We start from the raw sequence: 27,034 nt of genomic DNA on the forward strand, positions 1-27,034 counted from the left end.
TTACAAATGCTGAGTGTACCAATGTGGTATTTGTGCACGGTGTTTGTAATTAAAAACTGCTGCCTTAAGAGAACAGAGTAAATGATTTCGTAACCATAGGTTATCAGATTCAAGAAAGTGTATTTGTGTTTTCAGTAAACTGTGTGAGACTGCTTCAGTATGTAGGTATCAGATTTCATCTGAATGTGCAAGTGACCAGTGTGTAGATAAACTAGAAGACATTATTCTGTTTCTAGAATGTAGTTCTTCAACAAGCATAACTAACTACACTCAAACAGGCCTTGGAAGGCCTAATGGTATCGACTGGCCGCTGTGTCATCCTCTCGGCCCAGGGGCGTCACTGGATGCGGATACAGAGGAGCATGTGGTCAGCACACCGCACTCCCGGCCATTGTCAGTTTTCGAGACCGGAGCCACTACTTCTCAGTCCAGTAGCTAAGTTGCTCCCCAGTTTGCCTCACAAGGTCTGAGTTCAACCCGCTTGCCAACAGCGCTCGGCAAACCAGACGGTCACCCATCCAAGTGCTAGCCCAGCCTGACAGTGCTTAACTTTGGTGATCTGACAGGAACCTGTGTTACCACTGCATCAAGGCCGTTGCCTCAACGAGCATAATATGCAGAATTTCTGTGCCTGTTGGTGTTCCACATACAAGAATATGCCAGACATTATGTATGCATAACACCTTTGAGAAGGAAGTGAATGTATATGATTGGAGTTTTGTCGCTGGTTAACTCTAAATCACCAAGTAATCCCATTAGTACTGATAAAGCCTCTTCCATTCATGACGGTATCAGTAACATTTTTAGCTCACATCAGTGAAATGCTTCTCTTTAAATGTGTGGTATGGTGCAGAAGACAATCAGTTGATTAGCCTTATGTGTTACCACATCATCTTACAAATTCTTGTTATCTAAACTTTCTTAAAAACTAACTTCCAGCATTTTCGGAAGAGGGATGGGTATGTTTTGCAAACATCACGGGTTCCCTATATGTTCTAGTTGTCAGATGACACATCAGCTAAACATTCATCAGTTGATAGATAGGTAGAAATAGTCATGATTCTTGAACACCAAGATGCCTGGACTTTACCTCCTTTACCCCTTTTTGCCAGTGGGGATAGTTGAAAGACAAAGTTTACAAAGAAAAAGTAAAAACATGATAAGCTGCTCATTCAGGTTGTGAATAGTGCTGCCACCATAACAGAATGCATATATGTCCTCTGTGGTGTCATCAAGAGAATTTGAATGTGAGTTTAAATTGTAGGTAGAATTTATGAAATTCAACTTTGAAGTTAATCATTTTCCTTTGTTTTCTGTAAGTGTTTTTTGGGTTACATTCTAATAGCTATATCTCTGTAACCAATAAGAATTAGATATATACTAAACTGAAATATAATATGCAGTTATACTAAAATTTGAAATGTAATGTTTAAAGGTCTTGTTGCTGGAGTGCAGCTGCGACAAGGTTCACAAGATGACAGTGCTTGCAGCTGTCCAAATGTTGCACCTAAAGTGAGACGGCATGCAAGTGTAGTGCTCTTGCGACATAGTCTCATAGAAACGGCACCCCTCTCAGTTTGGAGCAGAGATCACCAAGGTAGAGGTATGTATCTCTAAGCGTATTCTTTTTCTGTACTTTTTTCTTTACTGTGATTCATAAGTATTACATGTGCTTTTTCTGCTTCCCGGTAGTTCATGTGTTTGAGTATAAACAAGCATTATCTTTTTGTTTTCAGTTGGGCTTGTAAAAAACTGGAAGAAAGTGTGGGAGTGATTCTTATATTACACTGTGTTTGTTGGAAGACTGAATTTGAAAGAGAATATAATGATGAGAGTTCCAATGAATAATTTATTTTGTATGCTGTTTTATTAGTTAATCTGAAAGGATGGTTAAGAAAGAAAGTGGTCTAAATACAAACACTTAGCAGCTGATTGCAAGGTTTACTGTTGTTGTAAATTTGTTCATACAAAATATTGATACTTTATTGCACAACACTGATTTGCCTTTCCTTGAACTGGGTAGCCATTCTCCAGGTCTGGATGTTTCTTACTCTTTTCAAATAATGAAATAGGCAGCAACAAATATGTATGCTGCAGAGAAAATGTAGGAAGTAGCGCCACAAACAAAAAAATTATGTTACGGCAACTAACTTACCATGAGCTCCACTCATAGAGGATGTTGCCTGTCTTTTCTTTTCCTTGCGTACTTTGCACAATATGTTTACTATTCCTGTTATGTATTTACTGAGCATATACACCTGAAAGAATGGGCAGCACACTGTTTGTGACTAAATACCAAGAGTCAAAGGGGCAAAAGTAGTTGCAGATACAAATACCAAGGAAAGAGTAAATTCAAAATTTACAATCAAAATAAGCTTTCCAAATGGTGTATACATATTTTCACACATTCCTTATCATGGAACCATTATAACCAGTCTTCTAATTTGACCTGATCTGGCATTTTGAGGCAGAATAGAAGCCATTTTGGAAAGGAAAGTGCTCTGAAAATGAATACAACCCAGGAGTATGAATTAGTAACTTATCAGTGTGATGAAAGAATAGTGTGCTGTACATTCCATGACATGACAAGACACTAGTGATTAAGTTCAGTACCTTCTTTCTCCTTCAGACACTGTTGATGACTATAATAAATTTTGTCTCTCTCAAAGTGGAGAAAGTTATTGCACAAATGAATACTACAAAAACTGTACTAGAGAGATCCCCAGCTCATTAACTGAGGGGAACAAATGCCATAGATGTTATTGCTGCACACTCAACATTGTATAGACTTACATTGACAAAACTTGTCGATGTCAGAAACAGATAAGGAGGATCTCTTTTGTGTGTCGCTTGATATATTTTGAAAATGGCCTTTAACAGCAATTGTAAGTAAGCTTCAGTTAATAATTTAAATAGCCAGTCAGTTGCCAGAAGTCCAGCAACTGATTGGCTGATTCTATCCTCCTGTATGGTTTGGGTACTCTAAAATAACTATTAGGTTGCAACATTGAACAAATTTTTCTAATGTCCTAACATGACATTGAGGACACTAATTCAAGCACTCCGGTGCTCGAAGGAATAAAGACGCTCTGCATGCAGAGCATGCCAATCTGACACAAACTTTATTGTAGGACAGTGTTCAGTGTTGTGGGTGGAGCCAGATTTGAAGACAATGATATCATCAATTAATAAAGTAAATAGCCAGTCAGTTGCCAGAATTCCAGCAACTGATTGGCTGTTTACGCTATTAATCGATGATATCACCGTCTTCAAAGATGGCTCCACCTACAACACAGTACACTGTTCAGCAGTAAAGTTTGTGTCAGATTGACACGCTCTGCATGCAGAAAGTCTTTATTCCATCCAGCACCAGTATGTTTGAATTATCGTCCTCAATGTCAGGCCAGGACATCAGAAAAATCTGTTCACTGTTACAATCTAATAGTTATTTTAGAGCACCCAAACCATGCAGGAGGACAGAATTAAACTGCTGTGGATCTAGATGGTGTTGGTCTTTCCTTATTACATTTGGATTAACCCCAAAAATCTCACTTCTGTCAATTCCAGGTTTTAACGAGCTTTTATACCTACTTTTATTATATGAATTTCACTGGTTTTCAGGAGTGCTTCACAAATTGGCACTGTGTTACAAATGCTTTTTGTTTTCAGTTGGGCTTGTAAAAAACTGGAAGAAAGTGTGGGAGTGATTCTTATATTACACTGTGTTTGTTGGAAGACTGAATTTGAAAGAGAATATAATGATGAGAGTTCCAATGAATAATTTATTTTGTATGCTGTTTTATTAGTTAATCTGAAAGGATGGTTAAGAAAGAAAGTGGTCTAAATACAAACACTTAGCAGCTGATTGCAAGGTTTACTGTTGTTGTAAATTTGTTCATACAAAATATTGATACTTTATTGCACAACACTGATTTGCCTTTCCTTGAACTGGGTAGCCATTCTCCAGGTCTGGATGTTTCTTACTCTTTTCAAATAATGAAATAGGCAGCAACAAATATGTATGCTGCAGAGAAAATGTAGGAAGTAGCGCCACAAACAAAAAAATTATGTTACGGCAACTAACTTACCATGAGCTCCACTCATAGAGGATGTTGCCTGTCTTTTCTTTTCCTTGCGTACTTTGCACAATATGTTTACTATTCCTGTTATGTATTTACTGAGCATATACACCTGAAAGAATGGGCAGCACACTGTTTGTGACTAAATACCAAGAGTCAAAGGGGCAAAAGTAGTTGCAGATACAAATACCAAGGAAAGAGTAAATTCAAAATTTACAATCAAAATAAGCTTTCCAAATGGTGTATACGTATTTTCACACATTCCTTATCATGGAACCATTATAACCAGTCTTCTAATTTGACCTGATCTGGCATTTTGAGGCAGAATAGAAGCCATTTTGGAAAGGAAAGTGCTCTGAAAATGAATACAACCCAGGAGTATGAATTAGTAACTTATCAGTGTGATGAAAGAATAGTGTGCTGTACATTCCATGACATGACAAGACACTAGTGATTAAGTTCAGTACCTTCTTTCTCCTTCAGACACTGTTGATGACTATAATAAATTTTGTCTCTCTCAAAGTGGAGAAAGTTATTGCACAAATGAATACTACAAAAACTGTACTAGAGAGATCCCCAGCTCATTAACTGAGGGGAACAAATGCCATAGATGTTATTGCTGCACACTCAACATTGTATAGACTTACATTGACAAAACTTGTCGATGTCAGAAACAGATAAGGAGGATCTCTTTTGTGTGTCGCTTGATATATTTTGAAAATGGCCTTTAACAGCAATTGTAAGTAAGCTTCAGTTAATAATTTAAATAGCCAGTCAGTTGCCAGAAGTCCAGCAACTGATTGGCTGATTCTATCCTCCTGTATGGTTTGGGTACTCTAAAATAACTATTAGGTTGCAACATTGAACAAATTTTTCTAATGTCCTAACATGACATTGAGGACACTAATTCAAGCACTCCGGTGCTCGAAGGAATAAAGACGCTCTGCATGCAGAGCATGCCAATCTGACACAAACTTTATTGTAGGACAGTGTTCAGTGTTGTGGGTGGAGCCAGATTTGAAGACAATGATATCATCAATTAATAAAGTAAATAGCCAGTCAGTTGCCAGAATTCCAGCAACTGATTGGCTGTTTACGCTATTAATCGATGATATCACCGTCTTCAAAGATGGCTCCACCTACAACACAGTACACTGTTCAGCAGTAAAGTTTGTGTCAGATTGACACGCTCTGCATGCAGAAAGTCTTTATTCCATCCAGCACCAGTATGTTTGAATTATCGTCCTCAATGTCAGGCCAGGACATCAGAAAAATCTGTTCACTGTTACAATCTAATAGTTATTTTAGAGCACCCAAACCATGCAGGAGGACAGAATTAAACTGCTGTGGATCTAGATGGTGTTGGTCTTTCCTTATTACATTTGGATTAACCCCAAAAATCTCACTTCTGTCAATTCCAGGTTTTAACGAGCTTTTATACCTACTTTTATTATATGAATTTCACTGGTTTTCAGGAGTGCTTCACAAATTGGCACTGTGTTACAAATGCTTTGGCAGTTGATCACTAAGTTTCCAATAGTCTCATCTGTGGTGCATTTTTTGGATTTTACACAAATGCGTCAGGGTTTCTTGCAGCTATCATTATCTAGACTAAATGGAGAGTAGTGTAACCTAAAAAAGACCGTGGATGCAACCCACACAGAGTAAGCTACTTTGCGTAGCAGGATCTGATGTGTTGTGCACCCCTGGCTCATTTTGGGGGCTCTACAGTTCCCAACCCAAAGGTGCAAGTCTAAGCAGTTGCAGTCTATCTTGTCACAGAACTTTCTCAGTCTCTGATGCATGCCTTTTGCACAATTCAGAACCAGAGGTGGTTGTGTGGATGGTGTTGCGAATTGGGAGCTTCACTTAAATTCTGTGAGCAAGGTTGGTCAAATCTTCTGTGCCAGTCACTCGAATGATCCAAGTATGATCTCGGAGCAGAGATGACAGGCATCGTTCATCCCTATATGCATCACAGTCTGAAGCTGGTTGCACCCTGTTCCCTCAGTGTCCGCCAGAACAGTCTCAACATGTTGAATGAGACCTTGAGATATGTAAACTGAGTGCACAAGATGACCTTCTTACCCCTTACTGCCATTTCCCGGAATGGTATCATTGTATACTGTGTGTTCAGCTGCCACTGATTAACAGACCCCTACCCATTTGAACTTGGTTCCCTTGACACAGGATACAGCATGCTTCCCAAAAGGTGAAATTTGTTGCATTGACTCAGTCTCAGTGTTCAAAAACTCCTACCCAATGGGAACAATGGACAGTATCTCGGGTATCAGTACTGCACCTCAGCACTAGTGCAGAAGTCTAGTTAATAATTCATAACTTCAAAGTGGTAGACAAAAATTAAAGAAATGTGGGTAATACACGTAAGGGTACAATTATTGCTTGCATTTTAACATTTGAATCATCTTTTCACAGTACAAAATCCTATTTTGCAGTGTGAAAGCCACTGTTTCATGAAATAATTCAAAGATGATCTCCAGCATTAGTTCATAGGTTTTTTTGTATATTTCACAGTTGTGAATTCATAAAGGTGATACAAATTTAGCAGCTAGAGTAGTAAGAAATCCAGCTTCTAATGGAAACTTCATACTTTTAGAATTTTTCTGCCATCTATGTACCTTCCAGCTTCTGTTTATTTTCAGCAGGAAAGAAGTTGGCAGATTACTTATAATCGTCATGCAATTTGGAAAGAAAAAAAAACATTAGTTTGAACTCACTTGATCAATTTATGATCAACTTTAAGGTAAATGAAATATTTGAAATGTAGTACTTTTTAAGCAGTATCTGTGATGAAATTTATTCGATACCTCTGTTATGTCTCACGGTGGGGAAAGATTACACTTCTCCCCCTTTTCACCTTTTTCTATTACAAATAATCAAAGCATTTGTAAATGTTTCTTCATTCTGCACTATAAAAAATCCTTTCCTCATTCCTTATGTCCCATACAATGTTTCTGGTAAGAAATGTGGCCCAGTTGGTGTTTGTCCATCTGTATTATATTAAAAATGGTAAAGGTACCCTCAGACTTGCATCTTCAGTTATGAAATCTAAATGTATATCAAAAGGATAGGCTAATGCGAAGTGGAGGTGGTGTATTTGTTTCAGTAGACAAGAGACTTGTATCTACTGAGATAAAAATTGAAGCTGCAGGTGAAATTGTGTAGGCAAGTCTTGGTATTAGACATGGTTGTGAACTTATAATTGGGTTCTTTTATCAACCACCAGACTCACCCCTGGAAGTAACTAGAAATTAAAAAAAAAAAAAAAAAACCTTTGCGCACTAGTACAAATGTACCCCAATACTACGATCATCAATCAACTGGGACAGTTATGTAAGTGGTGAGCATGACAAGGTATCCTGCTAAATGCTTTTCCTGAAAACTAGTTCAGAAGCCCACTCATTATGGAAATATATAGGGTTGTCTAAAAAGATGTTATGACCTATATGGGATTAACTTTCATTTTATTTTATTATTTTAGTCTTATTTTATTTTTTATTTCAATATAAAAAACACACACTATGTACACAATTCCAAATGACGCAAGTGCAGTTCTTTAACCTGTTCTCCTTGGTTCTTGGTGTATGTGCAGAGCCTTTTCTCCATACATACCATAGTTCATTCACACATTTCCATGTGTATAGATTGGACAACTTGGATTATGCGTTATTTCACCATTCCCCATGACCAGAAGTCACGTGGAGTCAAGTAGGGTGACTGTGGTGGCTACACCAAAGGTCCACATTGTCTTATACAGTGTCTGCTAAACGGTTCATCAAGGTAATGTCGAACTTATAAGGAATAGGTGGTGGTGTACCATCTTGCGGGAAGTAACCTGATATTGAGGGGAAGATTATTAGCAATAAAATTCCGCGGCATATCTAGGTAAGAATCTCTCATTACAGTTTGATCATAAAAAAAATATATATATATAGACCAAGTACTCAGAACTTTGAAATAATTCACTATATGTTAACTTTCGGAGAAAATTGAGTGTGCTGTCATAGTCTGTACTCCAAGTGATGCAATTGTGCTTATTCACGTTGCCGCTGACATGAAATATGGCTTCATCCGATTCTGGTTTCTAATGCTAATCACCTACTTGACTTCCATGGTCACATAATCATCATATCTTTTGAACATTTATGATGTTATTTTCCATTCAAATACTTCTTGAACATCCTCTGTTACCTGTACAATCATTGCTCATAGACCTAGTGTGCTCAAATTTCTCATGCAGTTGACAGATAGTTAAATGGCTTGGAGGATCGTTATCAAACCATTGCTGAATTTTTTTTTTGTCACTATTGAGGTTGACCCACACTCTTCCATCCAAGCTGCTACCTTCCTTCTCTCTTCAAAATGAAGTCAGGCGGCCATCTCTAGTCTGCAACAGAAGAAAATTTAAAATTTTGTAGTACCGTGTGAGTGGTAACAGCTTTTTGGATGACCTTGTATATTACAAGGAGGTTCAGTAAGTAATGCAACACTTTTGGCCCTGAAAGGAGTTTAGTTTCATTCAGGATTTCAGTAAATCATATTATTCCTCACTCTTTTGGGTATAAAACCCTATTTGTCAACATAATCTCCATTCAATGGGACAGCCTTACGCCACCTTCCTGGGAGGGCCTGCATGCTCGCATGGTGCCTTTCTACTGGTCGACATCAGATCCAAAGTCTTGCTGTATCAATAACTTGCCCCATCTTCCACATATCGCTTCCCATGAAGTGCATCCCTCATTGGTCCTAACAGATGGAAGTTGGCTGTAGGGTGGGTGAGGAAGAACAGTCCAGGTTTGCGCAACCTTGTTGCGATGGTGACAGATGCCTCGCCCAATAACCCACCTTGATTTTGTTCACAGTCAAGTCTCCATAGAAATTGTGCAACCACATATGAATATCTGCGGTGCTCTGGTTTTCTGCCAAAAGAAACTCAGTGACAGGTCTCTGCTTTGAACACACCTATGTTACAGACACCATTGTGAAGGCTATGTATGGTCTCGCCATCTATTGGAACTTCATGAAACTGTAAGGGATGATGAGTGAATATTTCACAGTGTCCCTCAACAAATTACACATTTTTCAGCCAAAATTGGCCAAGGAAAAGAAATGTTGTATTACTTATTGAATGATCTTGTAAAGCCAATGGAAACAAATAGGCCTGATCTCTTGGAGGATGTCGATATTGAAAGTGAAATGGGTGACCGTGAGGCAGTTATATTAATAATTACTACCAAAGTACAAGAAATAGGGAGATTTGCACATTTAGTAAGTTAAAGAGGCAGTGGTGCCATATCTCAAGAATGAGCTCCACACGTTTCAGTTCATGATTAGAGGGACCATCTATGGCCCCTGTAAAGAAACTTCCTAACAGCTACTAGTGCACAATAATTTTCAAGCGGAGTGTAGTGTAATAAGACTTTCAGATGCTAAAAAAATGTGTTTTTCTATCAAAGGGCAATGTGTGAAACCTCAAATGGCTACTGTAGAAGAATGTTATTGAAACACCTCTCTCAAAACCCAAAGAAATCTGGTTATATGTAAGCAGTATTACTGGCACCAGAGTTAGTGTCCGGATACTCATGGTGACACAAAGAGTGAAATTGAGGATAACAAAGCAAAAGTAGAGATTCTAAACTTGACTTTAAAACTTTCCTTTATAAATGAGTATCCTTGACCACTCCCCCAGTTTAATCCTCCTACCGCTACAAAATTGAATGTAATAGAAATTAGTGTCAGTGGCATTCAGAGACATCTGAAATTGGTATAATTATACCAAATGGAATCTCTGTCAGATTGTACAGAATTTGCAACTGAGTTAGCCCTTCTTTTAACCATAGTATGTCCTAGAGTCCGTGGAGAAAAAGCAGTGTCCAGAAGTTGGAAGAAAGCACTTGTCACACTCATCTACAAGAAGGATAACAGAAGTGATCCACAAAACTATTGTCCGCTATCAGTGACATCAATCTCTTATAGAATCTTAGAATGTACTCTCGGCTCATATGTAAAGAGGTATCCCAAACGGAACAACCTCATCTGTGCAAATCAGAATTAATTCAGAAAATGTCATGCAAAACCCAACCCAGGCTTTTGTCATGGATCAAAGCAATCAAGTGGATACAGTATTTATTGATTTCAAAAAACTCATTTGACTCAGTGCCTCACCAATGTTTATCAATGAAAGTATGGTCATATATTATGAAATTTGTGAATGAGTTGGGGGTTTCTTTGTAGGGTGGACATAGCATGTTATCTTGGATGGCGAGTCATTGACAGAGGTAGAAACAACTTGAAGTGTGCCCCAGGGAAGTGTGATAGTTCCCTGTTAACAGTAACCTCAGACTTTTTGCAGGTTATTCAGTTACTGTTATTGAAGCACTGCCTGAAAAAACAAGTGCACAAATATTCTATTGGTGTCAAGATTGGTAATATGCTTTAAATATTCACAAATGCAGAAGTTTGCACTTCATAAAATGCAGAAATAGATAAGATCGGATGACCACAATATCAATTAGTCATAACTGAGTCATTCAACTCATACTAATACCCAAGGTGATGATAATTGGTGGGGATATGAAATGGAGCTGTCATACAGGCTCAGTTGTAGGTAAGGCACGAGGCGGATTTCCAGTCCATTGGTAGGATACTGGGACGATGCAGTCAGTCTGGAAAGGAGACTGTTTACAGAACAATTGTGCAACTATCTTCAAGTGTGTGGGACCCATACCAAATAGTACTGATGTGATATCAAAGGGCAGCACCAGTGGTTGCTGGTTCGCTGGACCCACAAGATGGTGCCACAGAAACAATGAAAAACCTGAATCGTCAGATGTTTGAAGGTAGTAATCATCAATTATTCCATAAACTCCTACTTGCAAAGTTTCAAGAACCAGTATTAAGCAAGGAATCTACGGCTATACTATAGCCTACCATTTATTGCTGTATCGCGTATCAGTCTGTAGGGACCACAAGGACAAGATCAGCCTAATTGCAGCTTGCACAGAAAAGTTAAAGTAGTCATGCTTACCACGCCTCATATCCAAATTGAGAGGAAGAAACCATAGTATATGGTACAATAGGAGGTACTCCCGTAATGCATTTCACAGTGGTTTGCAGAGTATGGATGTAGGTTATGGTTTACTCTTGTTTGCCAACCCCCACATCTATGTAACGAGCACACTGTATTGAATGCCAGCCAATTCACATATTAACTTCCATACTGGCACTGAGCAGACTTCTGTCTCAGCATTACCGACTCAGTTTGTACTGGAAGTTTCACTCACATCTACACCAAAATCAGAGATATCAAGAGGGTCCTGCCCCAGAACTGATAAGGAATGGATGCAGATAAAAATTGAAATCTCTTCACTCACATCTAGCCAACATCAAAGCAATATTGAGGAAATTTTACAAAATGGATACAAAAGAACAGAATAAGAGATGGTTAGTCTTCATTGTGAGATCATCTTATATGAATCAGTCTACAAAAAGAATTAGGATGCAAAAAGTAAAAGCATCTTTAAGTACTAAATTAATTGGTGAATGACAGGTGTTCTTCCCACATGTAGTTTTATACTTTATAATTATGTAATTACCTTTCATTGTAAAAATGTAGTTAGCCAGGTGTAAAACCATAGGAAAATAAAAATAGATATATACATTATTTCTGGTATGTGATGCCGCTCTCTCTCCCTTATCTCACTCCCTCTCGCCCCCCCCCCCCCTCTCTCTCTCTCTCTCTCTCACACACACACACACACACACACACACACACACACTCTTCCTTTTTAGTTGACCATTGCCAAATACACTAAATATGTTTGGCATGTGCAACATGTTCCATTAAGCCATGACTGTTTTCAAAGTAATATGTTTTCTGCAGTATTTCAGTCTTCAGATATTATAACAATAATATGTGTGTGTGTGTGTGTGTGTGTGTGTGTGTGTGTGTGTGTGTGTGTGTGTGTGTGTGTGGGCACACGTGTGCACTCACATTTTGATGGTACTTATTTTAAATTCACAACTTTGTTTCAGCTCCCCGTGTACCAAATGTGAAACCACCTCTGAATCAAGAAGTGAGTACACCAGTAACTTATTGCACTGCAAAGTTATTGTTAATATTAGATTTGCATTATGATTTTTCCACACATCATCCATATTACAAAACACAACTGTTCAATATCCATTTCAGCAGTATTTTTGTACCTCAAATCATGGCTAATAGTGTACAGGGCACTTCAAAGGTAATTGACCAGCTTGTGTGATGTGGCTAGAAACACTCATACTCTCCCTATTCAGAAAATCATAAATATATGCTGAGGAACTAAACAGACTTTGAAAATACTTTTCATTCATTTCCACACTTTTAAGCAAGTGTATGCTCATAAATACAAAGATTAAACTCAGGACTTTGTAAATTATTTCTTTTGTAATTAAGAAGAAAAACAAGAGAAATTGCCCAGCATATAGTGACAAACTTCATAATAACAATTGTTCACTTTTCAGCATAATCTGTGTTCTTTTCTATAGTGTTTATCTACAAGACATGTATTCTTATGCAGTAACAGTAACTACCTATAACTAAACTAAGTAGCTATAAATGGGCAAGCTTTACCTTTTTTTGAACATGGTGAAAATGAGTAGGTGTATTGCAGGAATTGATGGTTGACCTCTGCTCTGAAAATTCCAACAACAGCACATCCTCAATCCCAAAATAAACTGTCCATCACTTGTCTTGTCAGTTGTAAAGTTTTAAATTTTTTTCTGTTATGTGATGCCGTTAAGTTGGCTGCCTTTTTCATTTGTGTTATACCTTTTTGTTCATATTGAAACAGTGCAACAAATTGAGGACTTCTGCCTTCTTGACATTTGTATTCTTGCCAACCACTCTGTGTGGTACCCAGTATGCGTGAACCTTTGGATGCAGTCCTAAAAACATTTTTTAGCATTTCGTGAATGTGGATCAAGCATCTGGAATTCACCTTCAACATTCAACAGTTGTATTGCAGTCCTTGTGTAACATGTATGTCTGTGTTGGTCATTTCTGCATTGCAGTGTAGCCACCTGTGACAAAATGTGGTCATATTTCAAAAGAAAACCCAGTTGACACTTAACCATATAATTGTTGCCACTGATATGGCAGTTTTGAAAGTAATTCTAGATTCAACACATATCCAACACTTTTCTTTTTTAAATAACTAAATAAGCAAAACATATTACTTAAATGTATGGGTATCAGAATATTGGACCTTTTTGTCATTCATATGTTATGTAGAATAAAATATTATGGCTCAGACCTGTTAATGGAGTGATATTTCAAGAAATAAACTGAATTGTAAAGCTTTTAAATCTTACATCAAATTTTGCAGTGCTGCTTTATGCTGAATATTTATAATTGTGCTATGCAAGACATGGTGCACATAATAGAAATCTAATTTTGCCTTGAGGAACCATTACCCAGAACATTTAATTGTAAATTGGCAGTATTTACATGTTACTGTTTAATTCTAAAAGGAATAGAGAACAGTACTTGTCTATAATATCAGAGAAAAAGAAACAAGTTGCCTGCAAATTAATCGTTTGTGATGTTTCCCCCTTTGTAATTTCACATTGTTTGTATGTTTGAGAAGGAAGCAGAGTGAAGAGCTGTTGTTGCTGTAGAGGATGTTTGTTTCTTATGTTGAGATCAACTGTGTTATGTACATTATTGAAAAGAAATGCTACTTAATCTGAAAAGAGCAAAGACTTCTCCTAGTCACACTTCATTGTCGTTTGTTGAAACAGCATAAGATGTTTATTGACAGTTGTCAAACTGAACTTAAACTGGCAAGGTTAGCAAGAAAGGTGGAGGGTTGTACACCACATTTTTTGTCCAAGTGTGGTAGACTATGTATACTGTATTGAGCTTCTCAGTAGAAATCAGAATCACTTCCAAAGAAATAAATGGACTGAAATTTGGCTTACATTGTTCTCTCTAAAAAGTTTGGGCTTAGGGTCCTTAAGTGTTAATGTGCATTTTTTTCTGATGTGTGGTATTTACTGGAAAAAAATTTCTTGTGGAACATCTACCATGATAGTGTTAAATTCTGAATGAGGAATTCTTGTTAGGAAATGATGTAATGCTCATAATGATTCAAATAATAGATAAACTGAGGTAGGTTTCACAGAGAATTAAAGTACATTGCATGAGATTGTAAGGTGGCCCAGCACCTTGTATAAATATTTTATAGAACACAGATTATTGGGCAACCACATTGTAATTGCATTTCATCTGCAGAACACTTTTGAATGTGCTACATATTTTAAATACCACAGTTTAGTTCTATAGTGTAACATAAAATGAACGTTTATCTGGTAAAGGCAGCTAACAGGCTACAGTTCACTGTGTCTGTGTGTAGCTGATGTACAGAATACATTGTCTTTGAAAACTATGGGAATTAATAGAATTAACTGATAAGGACAAAAAAACAATGTAATTACTGACAAGTTTCTGTAGTCAGCACAGAGACGTTTCAGAAATGATGTAAGTTAAACAGGATTCCCTGTAGAAAAGGATTGTACAGGCATTTTCATCTTCAGGGCTTTCAGTGTGTTTCAGAGAGAGATTCAGCTGTATTAACATTATGAGCTTCCATTTGTTTAGGTTTACAAATGGTACTGTTCTCGATGTTTTGACTGGTAATAGTTGGGGGCAGGAAACACATCATCTTTATACGTGAAGCACCTTTTTCTACCTAAACACTGGATGATGACTTAAAAAGCTGAAACTAATTGAATAACAATAATAAATCTAAATTAACACAGCCCACTTAGAAAAATTACCCTTCATTTACAAGAACTAAAGTCATGACAGTTCACATTTGTAGCCAATATTGAAAACAGAACAACACTTAACTGTCACAACAGTGAGGTGCATTCAAAACATGAAAATAGTCGTTTCACAGTGATAAATATTTCAATAATTTACCATCAAATTCAGACAAATTAACATAGTATATTTATTTTGGGTAGAAATTGTTCAGGGTGAATTAACTTTAAATGGCTATATAATCTGTAAGAAACAGTGAGTTTAAAAGTGTAGTTATCATTTCTTCCAGGCATTATTTTGCTACAAACATTCTGTTTACACTGTCAGAAAGAGTGTGAACAATATTTTGAATTTAAATGCAAATTTTGATATTTTTCAGGATCTCACCTTAAATTCCAATAAGAAAATTAAGTCTGTCTGTTATTCAGTATTTTCATTGCTACCTAAGATTCTCATAGAAACTGTAATGTACATTCAGAAATTATGTTTATTTGCTTGAGCGAAGTATATATTTCATAGAGTTGATAGTCAATTTTGACCATTTTGAAACTTTATTTTATTTCTAGGGTACTGCCAGCTGGGGAACTGCTGCTGGTGTTGATGTAGACTTCGTTGCAGCAAGTATGAAGTCTCAAGGTACACTATTCTTTCTTAAACTTCCTGTCAAAGTTCCAAAAAATATTATTTGAGCTTCCAATTGGGAATTTCAGTTCACCAGCATTTTTATTTGTTTACTTATTTGTTTACTTTTACTTTATGAGTGTCTGTTCTTACATACTTAAATTTAACATCCAATAACTTCCTCTTAAGTAGAACATGATTTCTTCTTTTTACTTGCTCTGTTTTGATAACATGACTTCCATGAAGCCAGTCAGTAAGGTATAAGCTGAAGTTTTATCAGGGTGTATACTGCACCATGTAACAGAGATATACGAGGGCTATCCACGAAGTACATTACGTTTTGGAATTAAAAATAAATAAAGTATTGGAAATTTTTTTTTATTATATACAGATGAAAGCCACACTTAAATACTACTTTTCTACATAGTTGCCATTTAAATTAAGGCACTTATTGTAGCGATGGACGAGCTTGGAAATTCCTTCGTCGTAAAATTCGGCCGCCTGCGCCTCCAGCCACGTGGTTACCTCTTCTTGAAGCTGTGCGTCGTCATCAAAACACTGCATAGCCAACCACTACTTCATTGCTGGGAATAAGTGGAAGTCGCTCAGTGCCAGGTCGGGACTGTACGGCGGATGAGGAAACAACTCCCACTTCACGAGTGGCATTTGCCGTGTGGGCCCGGGCGTTGTCATGAATCAGCAAGATCTTTAAGCCCAACTTTCCCCTGCGCTTGTTTTGTATTGCTCTTCTGAGGTTGTGCAGAGTTTGGCAATACCTTTGAGAGTTTATTGTAGTGCCTCTTTTCAGGAAATCCACAAAAATCACACCTTTTCTGTCCCAAAAGACAGTCGCCATCACCTTCCTTGCTGACATTGTCTGCATGCATTTCTTGGGTTTTTGGGGGGAATTTGTGTGCCCCCACTGCATTGACTGCAATTTTGTCTCGCAGTTCACATGCTTAACCCATGTTTTGTCACCAGTAACGATGCGATCGAACAATGAGTCGCCATCTTTCTCGTAAGCGTCCAAAAACATTAACGCTGCAGCCGTTCGCTGATTTTTGTGAATCTCTGTCAAGATTTTTGGTATCCATCTTGCACAAAACTTGTGGTAACCAAGCTTTTCGGTAATGATTTCGTGCAACAAACTTCGTGAAATTTGTGGAAAACTCATAGAGAGTTCCGTTATTGAGAAATTACGGTTTTCACGGACCGCGGCATTTACTTTTTCGACAAGTTCGGCAGTCACTATGCTGGGTCTTCCACTTCGCTCTTCGTCGTGAACGTTAGTTCGGCCATTTTTAAATTTTATGACCCATTGACGCACTCCACCTTCAGTGATTATGTTGTCCCCATACACTTCACAAAGCTGCCGATAGATTTCAATCGGTGTACAGTTTTTTGCAGTCAGAAACCTTATTACAGCACGCACTTCACACTTCGCGGCATTTTCAATTAACGCTGACATTTCAAACTGTCACAGTAACTCAACAGAGTACAGCACGAACCTCTCACTAGCACGGCAGGATTCCGACTGAGCGGCGGAATGCCATGACACCAAGATGGCCGCGCTAGCCCCGCCCCTAACGGACACAAACGAAAACCTATTGTACTTTGTGGATAGCCCTCGTACAATAAATATGAGTTGGGGACATGAAATTAGCATGAAGTGTACAGCATTCCTGGATATGCAAACGATTAGCATTTCAGCACAAATGCACAAATCAGGTAGGAGTAATGCCATCTACATCCTGTATATAAGGATAGGTTACACTGTATGTTTCTCATTCAGAAATCACATTTGAATGTTGGTTGTTTGTGAGAAGATCACGTTATGCGTCCTGTAACTCGGACAAATGTCTACCATAATAGGTCATAATTCAACAGTTGCAGGATTGTGGCCTTTCAAAACTGTTGTTTATCATTCTAGGTAATTTGGACAGCAGCCATTATGTATCTGATGTGTTAAGAATGGTGGTTGTACCCTACTGTGAGGTCTCCACAATGTTATGTTTCAATGAGATAATGCAAGTCCACATATTGCTTGTGCTGTCATGACCTACCTCAATACAGAGGGTGTTTGAGTCTTGAAAGGCTAGGGCATTCTGCAGATCTCTCATCCACGGGAACATCTGCTCATGGGTTGCTTAGAGACTGGCATGCCACCACTCACCAGCTACTACTATTGATGCACTCTGGCAATGCTTAGCCTGGTTAGAGCCATTGTTGCTGCCAGATGTGACAGCTTCGTGTAGTGCATTTTGTACCTTGTATACTCCCATATCACCAACAAATTTAATGATGTATTCTTCATATTATACTATATGCACACAATAAGTGAAATTTCGTTATTTTCCACCCTTCCTAGTGTGCAATTTTAATGACCAGCTATGTATTTGGAAGTGAAGTAATTGTGAAGCATTATCTGTCATTATAAAAATTATATGTATCGTTGACATACATGTAGTGACAATGCCTGTAGTTAAACAGTTGTGGTTCTGTAAGCACACTGTACATACTGAAAATTGAAAGACAGTATACTCCCAATTATTCAGGATAATGTGAGGGAGAAGAGCCACAAATAATCGAAAAACACAAATAATCGAGATATTTTCAATGTGTATTTTCGACAGTGTTTGCTGGACGGATAGTGATTTCAGCGTCTGCAGCCAACATGTGCACACCCTTAGGCATAGCTCAGTGTAGTCGTCTTCTGCTACCAGTCTGTGTTAGCCAAACTAAAATGGGTGCATATGAAGTTGTGATTATTTGCACATTGTTTATGTCTATTCTTTTAATTCTGTACCTTTAGTATAACAACACTTAAGGTGCTAAGTATATAGAACAAAGCATGTAGACTCTAATTGCCTCTTATAAATGTTTTGTGTTTTGCACTTTAGTTTGTAACATCTGTCAGTAAGGTAGTTCTGTATGTGTAGCTATTGCCACACTCTGTCTAGCGAAGTTTCCCATCAGATACTTCGCAAAGGATGTCATTGTATTAGTGACAGAAGTAAATATCTGTGATGTGATAAATCACAAGTTCATTATGGGTAAGATTGTCAAGAATGAGCAAATGTTATAAGCACTTTGTGAGCCAACAGACAACCAGAAACTGAAGAGAAGTTTATTGTGAGCATGAGAACAACATTCCAATCATAAACACAAGGGAATACATAAACACAGTAGTATTTATTTAGTAAGTCTGAATGCTTCTTAAACATCATATAGCTCCACCAGTATTTCATTCATCAATACTTGGAACTATTTCAGGAAAAGCTCATGACCAATTGTCAGATGTGAAAATGTGGTGAATTAAGGTAGATGTACCCCTCAGCTGCCATACAGTGACAAACTAGACAATATGCCATTTATTCAACTGCCTATGTACATTTAGTAATTCATATTATAGGAGAAGTAAGCGAAAGGAGTCTTAATACTCATAAGACCACATACCGATCAGCACTGTTACTTCTGCACAGTTTGATGCCACACTGTTGGTAATCGATTTATCCTCAAAAAATATTCAAGTGTTAATAAACAAAATGTTGATACAATTATATGACAGTCATATCATTGAATGATTCCACTGCACCATTGTTGTCCTTAGAGAATACCAGAGCTTTGCTTGGCTATCAAAGATTGGAAGTTCGTGGTGTAAGATTGTGTATAAAATTTGCATTGGCCTTTATACAACAGAAATTAGATGTTCATTTCTTCAGTATGCAGAGTGTGCTTACATAACCACAGCTGTGCAAATGTAGGTATTTTAAGCACAGTAATGGTTGTAATGCACAAGTGTATGCCAGTGATATATATAATTTATAAGTATTGCATGTGCATGTTTCATCGGCAGGTATGAACATTTTCTGTTCTTTTTATGTCAACAATATTTATCCTATTTGCAACAGTAGGTGTGAAATGTAATGGATTTCCATTTTTCGAGTTCCATAATTGATGCTATTGTGCTACCTTTGTCAGATGTGCTGTAATGACATTTTATGTGAGTATGTCAGGTACACATATTACATGTTGTGTGAGTACGTGCACCACATGTTGCTATGCTTGCAGCCACATAGTCTACTGTATCTTGTGCAATCCTCTATTATGTGGATTGCCCAGTGGGTGTTCATGATTGAAGCAAGCAGCAAATAAAGTACTGTCCATTCGGCAGCTTCTGGTGATTTAGTAAGAAGCTCTTCAAATATTTACAGGCTGTGCACACCACCAGCATAAAATATTTAAAAATTTCGTTGTTTGTTCCCTGTTCAGAGACAATGAACATACAGTTATTTTAATATTTCTTACAGGGAGTTATCCAGGATATTTATTTATACAAAACAGGTTTATTTTCTGTCTGTTGATTGGTATTTTTATTTCAAAATTATACCGTTAGTAAAGGTTACTTTGTAACTATGAGATACAATCTGAAGATGTGTGACAGTGCCAGAAACTGGTCATTTTGAAATAAGAATAGTGATTGACAGACAGAAAATAAGCCTATTTTGTATATGATTATTTCATAAATAGTGCTCCTTGAACATGCTTTTTATCAGCAAGTTCACATTCTTCTATTCTAGAGTTGTTCCATTAGGACCTGGTAACTGTGACCCATTTATCACCCATGCCGAAAGCAACTGATTTGCAGCTGCTCCTGTATACTTCTGTTTCATTACATTTGAAACTGTTATGCAACATGTAATTATTATTTCATTTTCTTGAAACGCTCCTATTGTGAACAACTTTTATTCCATGACAAATGTTATTCATAAAAAGGTTTCTGAGACAGGACAAATACAGTTTGGTGAATAGAGCAAATACACATAGAGCTTACCAACAAGGAAAAATTGTGTAAGTAAATCAAGGAGGAGAGGCTCTCACTTTATGTACTATGCAGACAATAAGAAAGCAGTTGACAAGGAGATGGAAGAAACAGTAGGTACAACTGTTGACACCCAGGTTCCAGAATCATTTTGGATTGTTTTAACATTACATCCTTTTCCTCACTGTTTGGTTATTCTAACTGGACAAAGTAATCCATGGTGTTTATCTAGCCAATTATAAGAATTTCAACAATTTTGTTGGTAATCCAAGTTAAGATGTGATTGGTCTTTATCATGTATTGAAAGTATTGCCAGGGTGAATTCATCTTCTGTTATGTTATTCCTACTGTTGCGTTACAGCTTCAAAGTTTATGGCAGCTTGAATAGTACTAGGATATTCTAAATATTGTGAAGCAGTATCACTACTTTGAGTCGAACATAAAAATTTTATTATTGATGACTTCCTTAAGGTTATTTATTAGAGGCTCTTAATTATTATCATTTTAATTATAAAGCTTGAGGGTATATCTATAATATTTGATCTTGGACCATAAAATCTGAAATTAGCCCTTGAAGCCATAACTGGACAGAAAATTAGAAGAAAATAAAATAGTAATTCTCATTTAAAGATTAAGACCTGGATTCAGCAGAATCAGTAGCCAAATATGTGCACTATTAAATACAAGCTTACATAAATTAAATATAAAAGTGACCTCAGTGTAATTATGACAGTAAACCCTAAAATTGACAGTTGAAGAAGAAGAAGAAGAAGAAGAAGAAGAAGAAGAGAGTTTAAATCAATTAAGACAATGAGAACAATGGGGCAGAGTGTGAGGGAGGGGGTTAGAAGGAAACTCATGGTAGAGAAAGCAGAGAAAAGGCAACATAAATGAGCAAAGTATGTGTTACTTCCAAAGGAAGCAAATAGGATGTATTAGCCTTAAATCCACTTAATTTTTACTGCCAGCAAATCACAGGAGTTAGCAGTTGGGAGATTATAGGGCGAAGAAACAGGAAGAAAAAGCTAGGAATGCGTTTGTACATGATGAGAGGCCAGAAAATGTCATAACATTCACTTGTGTGAAGTATACAATGAATATCAGAACTTAATTTATTGTGGTCCATTGCAACCACTTGTAATTTAGATGTGTGTAATGTGTTTACTGGAACTAGGCTCTTTTGTAAAACAACCCTATTAGCAGTCTCTTTCCACCAGCAGCCAGGTTGCTTGAGGACAACAGCCAAACCAGAACTCTTTCCCTGAGCCAAGAAGTACAGACATCCTCAAATCACTTGAGGGCTGTTGTCAGTATCATACATGAAGACTTTCTTGTGGATTCCTACTCCCTTACAGGTACTCAGGGAACCATCTGAATAAATGTGGGTAACTACAGCTAGCACCTGTGAGACAAATAATGGAGTAGAGACTGACTGAAATGTGGTCTGAGGGGTGTCTTCAGAATTAATTTATGTTTTACTAATGTTTCAGAGCCAAATAAATGTAAAAGTTGATATGTGGTTTGCTCTGTGTATTTTCATACTTGAGTGGAATCTGATTTATTGTAACTGCATATGATTTAAATAACATATTTCTTTAATTTGTGTTGCAGGAAAGCCAGAAGCCTCATTTCCTCGAAATGCAGAAACACAGCACCTTCAGAGGCACACTCAGCATAGTTACCCAGATGTTCCACAACGAACTGCAGGTAGGATGTTTTCACCATGCCTTAAATCCTGTTTGAGAGTATGCAGTTTACCTTCACTGCTTTTTGGAAGACTTGCGAAGAAATATAACTACTGGTCATTATCTTGACTCTACAGCAGATTTCTGCATGTGATATTATCACATTCATCTTAGGAACTCATTTAACCAATTAAGTGCTAAAAGTGTAATGTTAAAAGAAGATCCATTTTTCTGAGCTATATCTGTACTTCAGGTGAGATAGTCAGGTTCCCATGTGAGGTCTGACTGAATTTGGATTACATTGCTTTTATGAGTATTTTTAATGAATTAATTACTGCTGCATTAATATAAGCCCTGTCATTTCCTGCTGTAGAGGGGTATATGTACAGTCTTAGACAATAAAACTGACCGCCGGCCGGCCGCCACAGAGACTAAGTCCGAGTCATTCACTTAAGGTGGCCAATAAAACTGACCGCCCCTGACAACTCTAAGTCTGGCCATATGCACAATCTGGCAACACTGTAAGATGCGGAAGTGTTAGGAGGAAGTATTGTCTACTTCCGAGACGTTGTCGGACTATGTGAGCCCGTGGTCTAGTGGCAAGCGTCGTGCGTTCTAAGCTTATAGTCGCCTGTTCGCGTCCAACTGTTTTTTTTTCCCACAGTCGGTCTAAAGTTATCAGTCTGACTGAACATCAAAGATAATTCGCTTAACATTCTACCCACCAGCAATAACAAGTATTCCAGAAACAATTCCGCAGGACAGCTCGTGGCTGCGTCGCGATCATAACAGCTTGCGCTCGAGCGTTTCCTCGCGCTGCAGCGGCTACCGGCCACCGGCCAGGCGCCACCCGCCGCCTGAAATCCGGCACCGCTCAGGTGAACGCGGCGCGACGCTGTCAGTGTATGTATCAACTGTCATTTTCGAATTTGAAGTTCTAGTTATCATCTTGCAGTTAAGCATTGGATTTTGCATACTTGAGAATCATGAACTACAGTTAAGCATTGTAAAATTGAGTCGCAAGTGGAAATAGGTGTAACATCTGCAACACAACGTTTACTTTTGGTATAACAGAGGGGTGAATGCAGAGGAGGCAGCTAGAAAGATTTGAATTGTGTGTGGAGCGAGTGCTTTTGGGAAAAATACGCCAGAAAAAGATATTCTTGTTTCAACAAAGATCGTTCTGGCATCAATGATTTTCCACATTAAGCAAGTCTCGACTACTGATATATGTGATAGATTACCATTTTACCATCATGCGACATTTGCATTCAACAGGCAAAGTTCAGAAGTCTGGTGTACGAGTACTACATGCTCTAATTCGAAACAACAAAAATCAACAGAGTGACTATTATTGAACGTCATCAGGTCGCTCATTGAGCATTCGTATGCAGTACTGTAACTGGTGACGTGTTATGATGCCTTTATCATTAACTTCCTAAGAAGAAATGAAAGGCTGAGCCCCTCCAAAAGACATAAACTCGAGCAAAGAGTAGTGTGAACATAATATTTTACATCTGATAGCTCCAAAAGTGAGTTTTGGGCTACGAATTCTACCAAAACACAGCTGGAATTTGTTGCCAACAACTGAGACACCTTTCGGTCTCAGCGTAAGAAAATCGAGCAACACAACTACATCACATGTTCTACTGCATGATAACGCACTTCTTGATTTGGGAAACAAAACTATCCAGGAGATTGACATTAAAGTCGTCTCTCAGGCACTTGTATTGATAGAGAAGTCCTCTCTCAAGCACTTGTCCCTCTCGTCATATATTCGTCAAGTTTTACCTTTCCCGCTCTTGATCGATCAACCGTCGACGCAATTCATTTCTAGACGAAAATACTCTTAAAACTACTCTGGTATAATTATATCGTTGAAACCAGTAGGTTTCTACTGGCGTCGTGAAAGAAAATTCTTTTGCTGATTAATTTCTCATTGATGATTACTGTTGCGTTTAGTAAACTATCGGAAAATCCAATTAAAATATTCACTGTACTAATACAAAATAAATTCAGCTTACTACAGAAACATCACGACGGCAGACTATCTTAATAAAGCATTAAGTATCTGTGAGACGATTGAGCGTATTTTAACACGAATTAGTAGGACATTACCGACTTTTGACTTCGAAAAGATCCGTATTTACTTCATTTCCTGTATCATCCGCTATTATTATGAAAAGTGGCATTTCATAGATATAATTATGTATTCACAACAACAAAAAATATGTCGTCATTATGAATTTGGCAGTACCGTAAGGTTTTCGCTCTGACACTAAGGGTTACTGAAAGTAGCAAGGCGCGTTGTCTTACGATTCCCTTATTGCGTTTGTATCTGCCTGCTTGTAGCTCTGCTACAAAAGAATTAAAAATCTGGCTTTCAGCGAGTCTCAAAAGGCGAACGAAAGCAGCTTGCACCTGGTAGCCAAACATGTTTCTTGGGAACAGGCTACTTCCTAAGTGGGAAGACATTCTTTTGTGGTTGAATTGTTGGCAAATGTCAGTCAGACGTGTGCTGTTGGTCTAAGCGTTTCGGTGTGTTGAATTTGTACCAATGATTTTTCTACAGGTTTTTTCTGTCCCAAATAGAGAGTTGAAGCCTCCCATTAGTATTTTCACGTCATCTTGGTAAATTTTGCTCATAGTCTTTTCGAGTGTGTTCCACAATTTTTCGACATTTTCGGTGTTTTCCTTATTTTCGATGTTGGTGGGGGCATGTGCATTTGAGTGTATATTTTTTATAGGGGCTCTGAATGAGCATAGTCATAACTCGATTGTTGATGGGTGTGATTTCTTCGACAGAGTTGTTGATAGATCTGTGTTCGAGAAATGCAATGCCGAGGATTGGTGCGAGTTTCGCTACCTTTTGTTGTATTTTGAAGATGCCATGGTTTCCGTAATGCAAGTTTTAATTGTCAATTAATCGTGGTTCTTGAAGAGCAAGGATGAGAATTTTTTGGCGGACGATTTCTTTTGTGAGATTATTTAGGTTTCTTGTTTGGACCAATGTATCGATGTTTAGTTTTCAAATGAATGTTTTCTGCTTGTAGGGAAATTTACCAGAGATCTTCGATATTCTCTGCCGTGCTAACCTGGACTCCCCAGAGTGTGAAAATCCAACTGCCGCCTATCGGTGGCCAGGTTGTGTACCACCTGGGATAAAGTTACCTTTGCTTGCATAGTTCATGTTTTCTTGTGTTTCATTGGTTTGGCCTGGGTGATACCAGGACCGGACAGGACCAGAGGGTGTTGAAGCCTTTGGAAGCAAATATTGTCAGCCAAGCTCATTGAGCTAACAGACGGTGACCAGAGTAGCGGTGATTTTCACTCAGATGTGTCTGGATTTTGGGTTCAACGGATTGAGTAGCCGTTCAGGATTGTGTTAGTATTTGGTTCACCACAAGTATTTGATTTCCACGGTACCATCCATATGGGGGAGGGTTTCCCCTATCGGCCACACGGGATTTTTATTATTATTATTATTATTGTCATTATGTCATCAGCAAATCCGATATGGTGTATCTTCCCTCCACTGAAATAGATGTGTGTTGTTCGATTCAGTATTTCCATCACATAAACATGGTTTATAATTACGTTACATTGCTGCTAGTAGACATATTTCTCACTTTTTCTTAGACAGTTGCTAGCTGTTACCCCATCATAGGAATTTATGTGCGCAGCATTGTTGCAATACAGACGTTCAAATTATCCGATTTCTGTAATTTCATTTTGATACAAGATCGTCCTAATCGGATTCAGCCAGTCAGTCTTAATGTGGCTATCCGACTACGACGCTCATCATATGATAGACTGGGTGAACCACATTCTTAATCGGACTGTTGAATCCAGATCACTTATCTATGACAGGGAATGAATTCTTAAACACTGTGCTTATTACAAATACGTTATTTAAATATAAATATATGAACTAACGACATAATGTATTTACAGGAGCAGAGACCCATCCATCATAGTAGAGCAGTGCGAGATTGGTTTCAGGGCCAAGAGAGGATGAAGCTGTAGCCGTTTGTTCCACGATCACCGAACATCAACCAGATAGAGAATATATGGGCAGAGGTAACAAGGTCATTGCCATGTGTCCCTACAAATGCAAGTGACCTTTGGACGAATATAGAAAACGTATGGTGGGAAGTAAACCATCACGCTACACTGTCGACGACTTAATGAAATCAATTTCCCTACGCCCTCGAGAAATCTTACGTAATGATTGTGGGTGGGTTGGTTACTAAAAGTATACTCGTCCACAAAGCCCATGTGGACAGTTATCTGATAATCGGTCAAGCTTTGCTTTGTCGCAGCCCTTTAGCATACATCAAGTCCATTTACTTTCAGTCCCCTCCTTACAATTCTTGGAGTGCAAGGTAATTGAAAAATCTCATCCACTCGACGCCAACTGAGGAACTGACTGGTGCATGTGTTGTTCAACACACAGTAGTTGTCACCCTCACAGGAATCAATGACTGTTTGTGTGTGTGTGTGTGTGTGTGTGTGTGTGTGTGTGTGTTTTCGTGTTAACGCACGATGTGAATCAATACTATTAACATTAGAGAGACAACCAACAATAAATATTGCATCAAATATGACTGTAAAGTATTTTAATGCGATGGGAAGCTACAAACTGAATTTTTACCCATCCCACGTCCTGCGTATTCCGTTAAGTAAGATCTATTAACTCCATAGTATCGTTAGCAGAGACAGTGCGCTCTTGTTGTCGAGGCTCGCGACAAGTGCAGCGATTAGCAGTGCCCAATGCCGCCGCGATTTGTTTGTTGGCTGAGCGTGGACACTGCAGCAGACGCTTCGCCCTAAACAGAAAGAAATCATCTTGGCTCTGACTCCAGTGAGCGGATATCACTGCCTACATGTTCTTATAGTAACCAACGTGAGACTCTACTCACAGGTGCCATGGAGCAATTGCAACGGGTATCATGTCATTAGTCATCAGAATATTAACCAGTGATGAAACGTCCACTCT

At 38.1% G+C, this 27,034-nt stretch overlaps 1 protein-coding gene across 2 annotated transcripts in view; it reads left to right on the top strand.

Moving 5' to 3' along the window:
• LOC126248919 (uncharacterized) overlaps window positions 1–27,034 on the top strand; it is a 154,367-nt gene that overhangs the window by 88,540 nt on the left and 38,793 nt on the right. For both annotated transcript variants that reach the window (XM_049950412.1, XM_049950413.1), the window contains exons 8-11: window positions 1,436–1,603; window positions 12,135–12,175; window positions 15,474–15,543; window positions 21,962–22,057. In XM_049950412.1, coding sequence (XP_049806369.1) covers window positions 1,436–1,603; window positions 12,135–12,175; window positions 15,474–15,543; window positions 21,962–22,057 — 375 coding nt within the window. The remainder of the gene's footprint in view (window positions 1–1,435; window positions 1,604–12,134; window positions 12,176–15,473; window positions 15,544–21,961; window positions 22,058–27,034) is intronic.

The sequence above is a fragment of the Schistocerca nitens genome, chromosome 3 (genome assembly GCF_023898315.1).
Source record: "Schistocerca nitens isolate TAMUIC-IGC-003100 chromosome 3, iqSchNite1.1, whole genome shotgun sequence".
Classification (NCBI taxonomy): Eukaryota; Metazoa; Arthropoda; class Insecta; order Orthoptera; family Acrididae; genus Schistocerca; species Schistocerca nitens.